The following is a 13,116-nucleotide window of genomic DNA, read 5'->3' as shown; positions in this document are numbered from 1 at the left end:
GGAGTCTACAGAGACAGGCAGGTTTCCTTGAGCTGCTGTGAGCTCCACCCAGTTGGAGCTTCCGCCTTGTAGTTTTTCTTGTAGAGATCTTTAATTTCCTTGGTTAAGTATATTCCTAGGTATTTTATTTTTATTTTTTGCAGCTGTTGTAAAAGGGATTGAGTTCTTGATTTGATTCTCAGATTGGTTTTTGGTGTATGGCAGTGCTACTGATTTGTTTCATTCATTTTGTACCTGAGACCTTACTTTATTGAATTAGTTTATTAGATCTAGGAATCTTTTGTATGACGGGTTTTCTAGGTGTATGATTATATCATTGATGGATAGTCACAGTTTGTCGTCGTCTTTTCCAATCTGGATGCCCTTTATTTCTTTCTCTTGCCTGATTGCTCTGATTAGGTCTTCTAGTATTATGTCAAAGACAAGTGAAAATGGGCATCCTTATCTTGTTCCAGTTCTAAGGGGGAATGCTTTAAACTTTTCCCCATTCAGTGTGATTTGATTGTGGGTTTGTCATATATGGCTTTTATTACTTTGAGGTAAGATGGGGCTTTTCTTTATTCTTTGTATTCTTATATGAATTTTGGAATCAGTTTGTCAATTTCCTTAAAAAAGTTAGGGGATTTTGATTGTTATCCATAGATTTTTTCTGTTGTGCATTTGCTATTTCATTAATTTCTGTTCATTTTTATTATGAGATTTCTGCTTTTCAAAGCATAATCAAATTTATTTGATGATTCTTTTAAAACATATCTATGTGTTTGCTTGTGGTAGATAAGAAGCTCCTAATATTTTTTTCTTAAGTAATTGATACAAACTTGCTCAGAAAGGACACTGGAACACAGGATATCCAGGGGACAGAGACTCTGTTAATGGAAATGTTTTTCTACAAGCACACATGCACCCACCACTCATGGATAGCAGTTTTCCCACAATGTGTCTTATTGTCCCAAACTGCTAATATTATTTTTCTTTGTTTTTTTTTTTTTTTTTTTTTTGAGACAGAGTGTTGCTCTGTCACCCGGGCTGGAGTGCAGTGGCGGGATCCTAGCTCACTGCAAGCTCCGCCTCCCGGGTTTACGCCATTCTCCTGCCTCAGCCTCCGGAGTAGCTGGGACCACAGGCGCCCGCCACCTCGCCCGGCTAGTTTTTTTTAGTATTTTTTAGTAGAGACGGGGTTTCACCGTGTTAGCCAGGATGGTCTCGATCTCCTGACCTCGTGATCGACCCGTCTCGGCCTCCCAAAGTGCTGGGATTGCAGGCTTGAGCCATCGCGCCCGGCCTGCTAATACTATTTTTCAAAATGTAGATTAAATGGAAAGGGGTTTACACTTTAGAAACAGGAATTAGTAAAGAAGGGAAGGTATACATTTAAGAAAATTTAGTGCTTAATTCAGTGACTCTGACCCTGTCTCAATGTTTAAAAATGCTAATTGGTGTGTTTATCCTTGCTTTTCTAGTGATATGCAGCTTTCGAGGATCTGTCCCTCAAGGGTTGGTCTTAGAAATAGGAGAAACAGTCCAGATTCTTGAAAAATGTGAAGGTGAGTATGGACCTACAAAGCACATAAATTGTGATCATTTTTGGCAGTATTATATACATTTATTTTGTGCTAATAAGATTATAAGCAGTAATTCTGGAGCCATAATTAGTCACATGATGAAAGAGTGTTATATAAAATTCTTTCCGATCTTTGTTCAGCATAAAGATGTGAGCTTTTTTGATTCTAATGTATTAGCAACAATTAGATAATTAATTTCTGGCTGTCAGAACATGTTTTTTACATATATTTATGGGGTACATGACATACTTTGGTACAGACATACAATGTGTAATAATCACATGGTAAATGTAGTATCTATCACCTCAAGCATTTACCTTTTTCTGTGTTGCAAAAGTTCCAGTTGTACTCCCTCGATTATTAAAAAATATGCAACAAATTATTGCTGACTGTAGTCACCCTATTGTGCTATCAAATACTAGATCTTACTCATTGTATCTAACTGTATTTTGTGCCCTCTTATTTATTTTTTACAAATAGATAATCTACCTGTGCTTAGCTGCCTTTGAATAGAACTCCCTTATAGTCCATTCATTTGTGTGTTTCCATCTGATTGACTGGGCATCTTTAGTCCTAATTAAAACAAGCCCTTAAATATTTTTTGATTTTTATTTATAATTTTTTTTGAGAGGGAGTCTTACTCTTGTTGCCCAGGCTGGAGCACAATGGTGCAATCTCGGCTCACTACAACCTCTGCCTCCCGGGTTCAAGTAATTCCCCTGCCTCAGCCTCCCTAGTAGCTGGGATTACAGGCACCCGCCACCACGTCCAGCTAATTTTTATAGTTTTAGTAGAGATGGGATATCACCATGTTGGCCAGGTTGGTCTTGAACTCCTGACCTCAGGTGATCCACCTGCGTCAGCCTCCCAAAGTGCTGGGATTACAGGCGTGAGCCACTGTACCCAGCCTAAATACGTTTAAATGTAGTTTGGCTTGACTGCTGTCCTCTTCTGTGGCATATATGGGTATTTCTACTGTAACATTTACACATTCTTGAGATGGATCATGTTCTTCAGAATCTGTAGTTAAATCAAGATTTGTGGGAAAAGTAAATTTAGAGAGAAATTACACAAAATCAGAGTATTAACAAAAGCAAAATTGATGCCATGGGAAATAACTTGGGCAGCCTAGACTAGTAGTTCAGCCTGGCTACAAGCCATCTCAGATGATATAATGAAGTAGAACTGTTGCAGTGTGGGTATAGAACCAATGTATATGGGAGTGGAGCTCTAATCTAGTTGGGTTACTGTTAAGAGGGGTATGGGGGGACATGTAACCTACCATGACCCAGGAATCATATATATTTAGGAATGCACTTTTTCTGGAAAGTGAGCTACACCATTTTAAATTTTTTTTAAGAACAGAAGTATAAATCAGCACCCTTTTGTGATAACAACTCTAAGGAAACTGAGAATAGAAGGTAATTTTCTTTATCTAATAAAGGGTAGCTACTAAAATACCTGTAGCAAACATCATATTCAGTCGTAAAATATTGAAAGAGTTTTCACTGAGATCTGAAAGTGAGACAAGAATACCTACTGTCTTATTCTGTTTATTTGTTGTTATAAAGGAGTACTTGAGGCTGCATAATTTATAAAGAAAAGGGATTTATTTGCCTCATGGTTCTGTAGGCTGTGACAACAACTTCTGCTTCTGGTGAGGGCCTCAGGAAGCTTCCACTCATGGCAAAAGTCAAAGAGAAGCCTGTACGTGCAGAGATCACACGGCAAGAGAGAAAGCAAGAGTGAGGGGCGGTGCCAGGCTCTGTTTAAAATTTTTATTTTTTAATTGACAAATAATAGTTGTATTCATGGGTACATAGTGATGTTTTGATACATATATAGTGATCAGATCAGGGTAACTAGGATATCTATTATCCTAAACATCATTTCTTTTGGTTGAGAAAGTTCAATATTTTGCTTCTAGCTTTTTGAAACTATATATTATTATTAATTATAGTCATATGGGATAGAACATTAGAACTCATTCTTTTTATCTAGTTGTAATTTTGTATCTTTGACAAATCTCTTCAAATCCTCCCTTACCCCTCCCCTCCCAGTATCCTTGGTTCAGGTTTTGTTTGATAGCTTCCACGTATGAGTAAGAATATGAGGTGTTTAACTTTCTCTTTTTGGCTTATTTCACTTAACATAATGTCCTCTAGTTCCATTCACATTACTACAAATGGCAGGATTTCAGTATTTTTTTTATGGCAGAATAGTATTCCATTGTGTATATACAACATATTTTCTTCATCCATCTGTTATTTGACACTTAGGTTGATTCCATATCTTGAGTATCTTTATTGGTGACAGGGTCTCATTCTGTCAGCATGCTGCAGTGCGGTGGTGCCATCACAGCTCACTGTAGCCTCGACCTCCTTGGGTTCAGGTGATCTTCCCACCTCAGCCTCCTGAGTAGCTGGGACTACAGGTGCACCACGTCACCAGGCCTGGCTAATTTTTGCATTTTCTGGTAGATACAGGGTTTTGCCATGTTGCCCAGGCAGGCTGGTCTTGAGCTCCTGGGCTCAAGTGATCTGCCCACCTCAGCCTTCCAAAATGCTGAAATTAGAGGCATGAGCTAGCGCACTCAGCCATATAGTAGTTCTATTTGTAGTATTTTTTTTTAAATTCGAAATATTTATTTATTTTAAGTTTTGATTTAGGTTCAGGGGTACATGCGTACATGTTTGTTATATTCGTAAACTCGTGTCACAGGGGTTTGTTGTGCAGATTATCTTGTCACCCAGGTATTAAGCCTAGTATCCGTTAGTTATTTTTCCTGATCCTCTCCCTCTTCCTACCCTCCATTCTCTGGTAGGCACCAGTGTCCCGTCCTGCAGGACAGTCGAACGGACCCTGGAAGGGGGAGTGGGAATGGAGGAGACAAGAAAACACGAGAAATGGAGACAAGACAAATAGCCTGATCAAGTCTCGTTTAATGGTGGCAGTGCAATGCCTTATATAGGCTGGCAGGGGAAGAGGTTGGGCCAGGGCAGTGACGGGGGGCTGTGTTTTCTCAAATTACAATCGCGCATGCGCCATTAATTGGTATTTTTCCCAGGCATGGAATTGCGCCTGCGCTGTAGGCTGCATTATCTTCCTGGGCGCGAAGAAGTTTGGCGCGCGCGGGAAAAGTTGTTAATGAAGAACCCGGAAATACGCCATCTTGTCTCTGATGATATGGAGCTTAAGCAACACAAGCCGCGGCAATTTCTGGGCCTCACGGCTCCGGACACACCAGTGTCTGTTGTTGCCATCTGTGTGTCCATGTGTTCTCATCTTTTAGTTCCCAGTTGTAAGTGAGAATATATGGTATTTGGTTTTCTGTTCCCATGTTAGTTTGCTAAGGATAATAGTCTCCATCTCCATACTTGTTCCTGCAAAGGACAGGATCTTGTGCTTTTCTATGGCTGTATAGTATTCCATGGTGTATGTGTTCCACATTTTCTGTAGTCTGCCATTGATGGACATTTAGATTGATTCCATGTCTTTGCTATTGTGAATAGTGCTGCAGTGAACATACACATGCATATGTCTTTATGATAGAATGATTTATATTCCTGTGGGTACATATGCAATATTGGGATTGCTGGGTTGAATGGCAGTTCTGTTTTTAGGTCTTTGAGGAATTGCCACACTGTTTTTCACAATGGTTGAACTAATTTACACTCCTGCCAACAGTGTTTAAGCATTCCTCTGTCTCAGCAGTCTCACCAGTACCTGTTATTTTTTGAGGTTTTTGTTTTTTGCATGTAGCTTTTTTAAGAAAATTGTTTTGAAATTAAATTTTTTAATTTCAATGGGGTTTTTGGGAACAGGTGGTGTTTGGTTACATGAGTAAGTTCTTTAGTGGTGATTTCTGAGATTTTGGTGCACCCATCACCCGAGCAGTGTACACTGTACCCAATGTGTAGCCTTTTATCCCTCACCCACCTCCCACTCCTCCCCCCACTGAGTCCCCAAAGTCCATTGTATCATGCTTATGCATTTGCATCCTCATAGCTTAGCTCCCCCTTATAAGTGAGAACATACGATGTTTGGTATTTCATTCCTGAGTTACTTCACTTAGAATAATGGTCTCCATTTCCATCCAGGTTGCTGTGAATGCCATGATTTTTTTTTTCTTTTTTTAATGGCCGAATAGTCCATGGCATGTGTCTGTGTGTATGTGTGTGTGTGTGTCTGTACCACCACCTGTTTTCTTTATCCACTCATTGACTGATGGGCATTTGGGCTAGTTCCATATTTTTGCAATTGAGAATTGTGCTGCTATAAACGTGCGTGTGCATGTGTCTTTTTTCTATAATGACTTGTTTTCCTCTGGGTAGATACCCAGTGGTGGGATTGCTGGATCGAATGGTAGATCTACTTTTTGTTTTTTAAGGAATCTCCACGTGTTTTTCATAGTGGTTGTACCAGTTTATGTTCTCATCAGCAGTATAAAAGTATTTTCTTTTCACCACATCCGTGCCAGTATCTATTATTTTTTAATTTTTAAATTATGACCATTCTTGCCAGAGTAAGGTGGTATCTCTTTGTGGTTTTAATTGCATTTCTCAGGTGATTAATGATGTTTAGCATTTTTTCATGTGTTTGTTGGCCATTTGTATATCTTCTTGAGAAGATTCTGAATGGACAATTCTTGAGAATTGTGTATTCGTGTCCTTAACCCATTTTTTGATGTGATTATTTGTTTTTCTCTTCTTGATTTGTTTCACTTCCTTGTAGATTCTGGATATTAGTCCTTGGTTGGATGCATAGTTTGCAAAGATTTTCTCCCACTTTGTGGATTATCTGTTTACTCTACTGATTATTTCTTCTGCTGTGCAGAAGCTTTTTAGTTTAAGTAAGTCCCATCAATTTATCTTTGTTTTTGTTTCATTTGCTTTTGTGTATTTGGTTATGAAGTCTTTGCCTAAGCCAGTGTCTAGAAAGGGTTTTCTGATGTTACCTTGTAGAATTTTTATGGTTTCAGGTCTTAGATTTAAGTCTTTGATCCATCTTGAGTTGATTTTTTTTTTTTTTTGACATGGAGCCTCACTCTGCCCAGACTGGAATGCAATGGCATGACCTGGGCTCACTGCAACCTCTGCCTCACAAGTTTAAGCAATTCTCCTGTCTCAGCCTCCCGAGTAGCTGAGATTACAGGTGCGTGCCACCACGCCTGACTGATTTTTTTATTTTTAGTAGAAATGGGGTTTCACCATGTTGGCCAGGTTGCTCTTGAACTCCTGACCTCAAGTGATCCACCCGCCTCAGCCTCCCAAAGTGCTGGGATTACAGGCATGAGCCACCGCACCCGTCTTTGAGTTAATTTTTGTGTAAGGTGAGAGATGAGGATTCAATTTCATTCTTTTACATGTAACTTGCCAATTATCCTAGCACCATTTGTTGAATAAGGTGTGTCCTTTCCCCACTTTATGTTTTTGTTTGCTTTGTCAAACATCATTTGGCTATAAGTATTTGGCTTTGTTTCTGGATTCTATGTGCCTATTTTTATACTAGTACCATGCTGTTTTGGTGACTATAGCCTTATAGTATAGTTTGAAGTAGGGTAATGTGATGCTTCCAGATTTGCTCTTTTTGCTTAGTCTTGCTTTGGCTGTGTGGGCTCTTTTTTGGTTCCATATGAATTGTAGGTTTGTTGTTTTTAGTTCTGTGGAGAATGATGGTGGTATTTTGATGGGAATCACATTGAATTTGTAGACTGCTTTTGGCAGTATGTTCATTTTCACAATATTGATTCTACCTATTCATGTGCATGGGATGTGTTTACATTTGTTTGTGTCATCTATGTTTTCTTTCAGCAGTGTTTTATAGTTTTCCTTCTAGAGGTCTTTCACTTCCTTGATTAGGTATATTCCTCAGTATTTTATTTTATTTGCAGCTAGTGTAAAAGGGGTTGAGTTCTTGATTTGATTGTTAGCCTGGTGGTTGTTGGTGTATAGCAGTGCTACAAATTTGTGCACATCAATTTTGTATCCTGTGGCCAGGCACGGTGGCTCATGCCTATAATCCCTGCACTTTGGCAAGCCAAGGTGGGTAGGTCACCTAAGGTCAGGAGTTTGAGACCAGCCTGGCTAACATGATGAAACCCTGTCTCTACTAAAAATACAAAAATTAGCTGGGTGTAGTGGTGCACGCCTGTAATCCCAGCTACTTGGGAGACTGAGCCAGGAGAATTGCTTGAACCTGGGAGGCAGAGGTTGCAGTGAGCTGAGATTGTGCCATTGCACACCAGCCTGGGTGACAAGAGCAAAACTCCATCTCAAAAAAAAAAAAAAAAAAAAAGATTGTATTCCAAAACTTTTCTGAGTTTATTTTTCAGTTCTAGGAGCTTTTTGGATGGGTCTTTAGGGTTTTTTAGGTATATGATCATGTCATTGGTGAGCAGTGACCATTTGACTGCCTCTTTACCAGTTTGGATGTCCGTTATTTCTTTCTCTTGTCTGATTGCTCTGGCTAGGACTTCCAGTACTATGTTGAAGAGAAGTGGTAAAAGTGGGCATCCATGTTTTGTTCCAGTTCTCAGGTGGAATGCTTTTGTCTTTTCCTCATTCAATATAATGTTGGCTGTGGGTTTGTCTTAGATGGCTTTTATTAAGGTATGTCCCTTCTATGCCAATTTTGCTGAGGTTTTTAATCATAAAGGGTGCTGGATTTTATCAAATGCTTTTTACGCATCTATTGAGATGGTCATGTGATTTTTGTTTTAAATTCTGTTTATGTAGTATATCACATTTATTGACTTGCCTATGTTAAACCATCCCTGTGTTCCTGGTATGAAACCCACTTGATCGTGGTGTATTATCTTTTTGATATGCTGTTGGATTCAGTTAGCTAGTATTTTGTTGAGGATTTTTACATCTATGTTCATCAAGGATATTGGTGTGTAGTTTTCTTTTTTTGTTATGTCCTATCCTGGTTTTGGTATTAAGGTGATGCTGGCTTTATAGAATGATTTAGGGAGTGCCTTTTTTCTCTGTCTTTTGGAATAGTTTCAGTAGGATTTTTACCAGTTTTTCTTTGAATGAGAATTCAGCTGTGAATCCTTCTAGTCCTGGCCTCTTTTGTTGGCATTTTTTTTTTTTAAATTATCATTTCTATCTCACTGCTTGTTATTTGTCTGTTCAGAGTTTCTATATCTTCCTGGTTTAATCTAAGAGGGTTGTATATTTCCAGAAATTTGTCCATCTCCTCTAGGTTTTCTAGTTTGTGCCCATAAAGGTGTTCATAGTAGCCTTGAATGATCTTTTGTATTTCTTTGGTATTGCTTGTAATATCTCTCGTTTTGTTTCTAATTGAGCTTATTTGGATTTTCTCTCTTCTTGGTTAATCTTCCTAATGGTCTATCAGTGTTATTCATCTTTTCTTTTTTCTTTAATCAGCTGATATGAAATTATAAAATTCCAGAAGTCTGAGTATTTGAAACTTAGAAAAGTCACCAGAAAATGCAAGCAAATTGGGCTTTAGTTTGGTGGTTCCCTTGGTTTAGATGACAGTCCCTCTGTGAGCTCAAGGTCGTCGTCTTGTTCATTTCCTTAGATCTGTTGTTTCAGTGACAATGACAGAACTCTTAGTGGAGGCCGAGGAGAGTCTGAGAACTAAAGAAACACCCGCCGACTCCCTCTGTGCACATTCACACATGGGAACGTATCTCCTGGAGAACACACTCAAGGAGATGGATGTTAGTGATGCTGTGCTGAACTGTTCTTTGCCAGCTGCCGCACAAAGTTGTTCTCACTCTGGCCTTTATCATTTAAAGTTGTCCTTACTCTGGCCTTTATGATTTATGAAATCTTTTGCCACAGATTTCACAGATAAAGGGTTTCTCTCCAGTGTTTTCATGTGTTCGTGAAAATACTGCTTCATGTTGAAATCTTTGCCACACCACTGGCACATGAACTGTTTGTGCCCAGTGTGGATGCTCATGTGGGTGTGTAGCTGGTAATTGTACTGAAACCTTTCATCACAGTTCTCGCCTCTGAAGAGCTTCTCTCCAAAATGCTGCAGGGAATGCACCATGAGTGGCATACTGCATTTGAATGATTTTCCACAGGTTTCACATGTAAATGGCATGTCTGTCATGTGTGCAACCATGTGTTTTCGCACGAGCCATGGTATAGAATTTTTTCTCACAAATTTCACAGGAAAATTTCTTTTCTGCGTAACCATAGATGATCTTGATATGTTAATGAAGGATACAGTTTCTTAAACAATTTATTGCAGGAAACACACTGAATGCTTTTTTCACAGTCTGTTTGCCGGTGAAGGTACAGCTCCCTTTCCAGGACAAACTTCTTGCCACATTTATCGCAAATCCGCATGTGCCTATGAGTAACGTTCATGTGCTTCTCCAGACACCAGTGAGTGTTAAATACCCTGGGGCACATGTCTGTAATCCCAGCACTTTGGGAGGCCAAGACGGGCGGATAATCTGAGGTCAGGAGTTTGATACCAGCCTGATCAACACGTAGAAACCCTGTCTCTACTGAAAATACAAAATTAACTGGGTGTGGTGACGCATTCCTGTAAACCCAGCTACTCGGGACGCTGAGGCAGGAGAATCATTTGAACCCAGGAGGTGGAGGTTGTGGTGAGCCGAGATCACACCATTGCACTCCAGCCTGGGCAACAAGAGTAAAACTCTGTCTCAAAAAAACAAAAAACAAAACAAAACAAAAAACCCTGGGGCACTTCTCACAGGTCACACTTAGCTTTCTGAACTGGTGCTTCAGGCTCCTTTGTGGCCTGCTTCTTACGCCCAGGTGACTCTACGCTCTTGCTGCAACCTCTTGTAGTTCTGGGAGTAGGGGAAGTGGTAGCTGCAGCAACAGAGGCAGCTCTCCTCATTCTCCTTTCTGTAATTCTGACTTTCTCTATTATCTTCTTCTTTTTCTTCTGCTTTTCATTCTCTCCAGTCATTGCTGTTATCTGTGGCCCCTTCCTCACTCTCTTCCTCCTCACTGTTGAAGAATAGGAATCTCTTTGGATTGAGAAGAGGTACCCTTTTCCCCTTTAGGTACATTTAATGTTTGATTATTAAGGTTTACCTCCACTATGATCTGCTCCCTTTTGCAAGAGACTTCTTCCTCCTCTTCTTCCTCTTCTGTGTCATCAGAATTCTCCTTGTCTTCCTTAATAGCATGCCTATTAGACTCTGCTCTTGTCTCCCTGAAGTATGGCTCTTCTTTGTTTCATTGAGATGTGGTTTACTCATCATGGTGTCCACAAACGTAAAATAAGGACTTCCTGATTCCCTGTGTTACACTTTGGTGGATAGGTCAAGTTCCTTGTTGACACCATGATGAAAGCTGGATGGCACTTGCCCATGATGGCTATCTTCTTGTGCCATTCCTGCTATACTCACAGCACAGTTTTCAACCAGCTCCTGATGAGAAATGGCTGTGCGCCTTGTTGGTAAATGGTTCAATTTATTAAGCAGTTCAGACTGTAAAGAAAATAGGTTTAAAACAAAGTAATTATTAAGACTAAAATATTTTTTCATCCTAAAGAATCACTCAAATGAAAAAAAGATATTCCTGGAAACTGAATTCTTCCAGTGTTGCAGCACCAAAGCGTAAGTCAAAAAGGTTTGGTATTATGGCAAGAGCAGACCACTAGTGATTTTTCTTCTGAACAGAATTACAAGGGACTTGGAGCATCTCATCTGGGCCGGCCACTTCCACCACCTAGATCAAAGCCTTGGAAATCTGTCCCTGCAGTGGGGGGACTGTAGCCAGAGTTACAACCTCCAGCCAGTCTGGCTCCTCACTACTGCCCAATGTCTGTCCTCAGGGCTGCTCCTCAGCCCCAGCCTTGGCTGCTGGCCGCTGTGCTACGTGGCCACCGCTCCCATGTCTCTGGACTTCCTTCTGTCTGAGGGCAGGGAGGGCGGAAGGGTGGGCAGAGTGCAGGGAGGGAGGCAGGGGAGGGAGTGTGGGTGTGTGGGTGTGTGGGTGTGCGTGCAGGGAGGGAGGTGAGTGGCTGCGAGGGCGTGTGCCTGCCCAGTCTCCTTCCTTTATTGGCCACCCCCCTTTATTATCTTTTCAAAGAAGGAGGTTTTTGTTTCATTTATCTTTTGTATTGTTTCTTTTTTGTTGTTTGTTTCAATTTCATTTAGTTCTGCTCTGATCTTTGTTATTTCTTTTCTTCTGCTGGGTTTTAGTTGTTTGTTTTTGTTTCTCTAGTTCCTTGAGGTTTCACCTTAGACTGTCTTCTTATTTCTCTTTCAGACTTTTGATGTAGGTGTTTAACGTTAAGAACTTTTCTCTTATCACCTCTTGCTGCATCCCAGAGGTTTTGATCGATTGTGTCACTGTTACGCAGTTCAAAAATTAAAAAAAACTTTTAATTTCCATCTTGATTTCATTGTTGACCCAGTGATCATTCAGCAGCAGATTAGTTTCCATGTATTTTCATGGTTTTGAGGGTTCCTTTTGGAGTTGATTTCCAATTTTATTCCACTGTGTTCTGAGAGAGTACTTAATGTAATTTTGATTTTCTTAAATTTATTGAGAGTTGTTTTGTGGCCTGTAATATGATCTATCTTGGAGAATGTTCCATATACTAATGATTAGAATGTATATTCTGTAGTTGTTGGGTAGAATGTTCTGTAAATATCTGTTAAGTTCCTTTGTTCTAGGGTATAGTTTAAGTCCATTGTTTATTTGTGGTCTTTCTGTCTTGATGACTTGTCCAGTCCTGTCAGTGGATTATTGAAGTCCCCCACCAATATTGTGTTGCCATCCATCACATTTCTTAGGTCTAGTAGTAACTGTTTTATAAATTTGGAAGCTCCAGTGTTAAGTGCATATATATCTAGGATTCTGATATTTTCCGGTTGGACTAGTTTTTTAATCTTTTTGTTTGTTTGTTTGTTTTTTAGATAGTCTGTCTCTCTGTCATCCAGATTGGAATGCAGTGGTGTGATCTTGGTGTCATCAGTGGTGTGACTGTGCCTTCTGGGTTCAAGCGATTCTTGTGTCTCAGCCTGCTGAGTAGCTGGAACTATAGTTGTACACCAGCATGCCCAGCTAATTTTTGTATTTTTAGTAGAGATGCGGTTTCACCATGTTGGCCAAACTGATCTGGAACCCCTGGCCACAAGTAATCTGCCCAACTCAGCCTCCCAAAGTGTTGAGATACAGGCATGAGCCACCATGCTTGGCCTAGTCCTTTTATCATTGTATAATATCTCTCTTTGTGTTTTTTAACTGCTTTTGCTTTTGAAGTTTGTTTTGTCTGATATAAGAATAGCTCCTCCTGCTTGCTTTTGATGTTTGCATGGAGTATCTTTTTCCACCTTTTTACCTTAAGTTTATGTGAGTCCTTATGTGTTAGGTGAATCTCTTGAAGACAACAGATACATGGTTGGTGAATTCTTTTCTATTCTGCCATTCTGTGTCTTTAAAATGGAGCATTTAGGCCATACATTCAATGTTAGTATTGAGATGTGAGGTACTATTCTGTTCATCATTCTGGTTGTTGCCTGAATACCTTGTTTGTTTGTTTTTTCTCATTTGCTATTGTTTTATAGGTCTTTATG

The 13,116-nt window shown here is 39.8% G+C and overlaps 1 protein-coding gene across 1 annotated transcript in view; it reads left to right on the top strand.

Annotated features, from left to right (window-relative positions):
• The first annotated feature begins 1,426 nt into the window (after nucleotides 1–1,426).
• DOCK3 (dedicator of cytokinesis 3) overlaps nucleotides 1,427–13,116 on the top strand; it is a 606,207-nt gene continuing 594,517 nt past the window's right edge. The window contains exon 1 of the mRNA XM_011939302.1: nucleotides 1,427–1,544. Within this exon, the coding sequence (XP_011794692.1) occupies nucleotides 1,427–1,544 (118 nt within the window). The remainder of the gene's footprint in view (nucleotides 1,545–13,116) is intronic.

The sequence above is a fragment of the Colobus angolensis genome, unplaced genomic scaffold (assembly GCF_000951035.1).
Source record: "Colobus angolensis palliatus isolate OR3802 unplaced genomic scaffold, Cang.pa_1.0 Scaffold18, whole genome shotgun sequence".
In the NCBI taxonomy this organism is placed as follows: Eukaryota; Metazoa; Chordata; class Mammalia; order Primates; family Cercopithecidae; genus Colobus; species Colobus angolensis.
The sequence above is the reverse complement of the archived record's forward strand: the minus strand, read 5'-3'. Positions and strand labels throughout refer to the sequence as shown.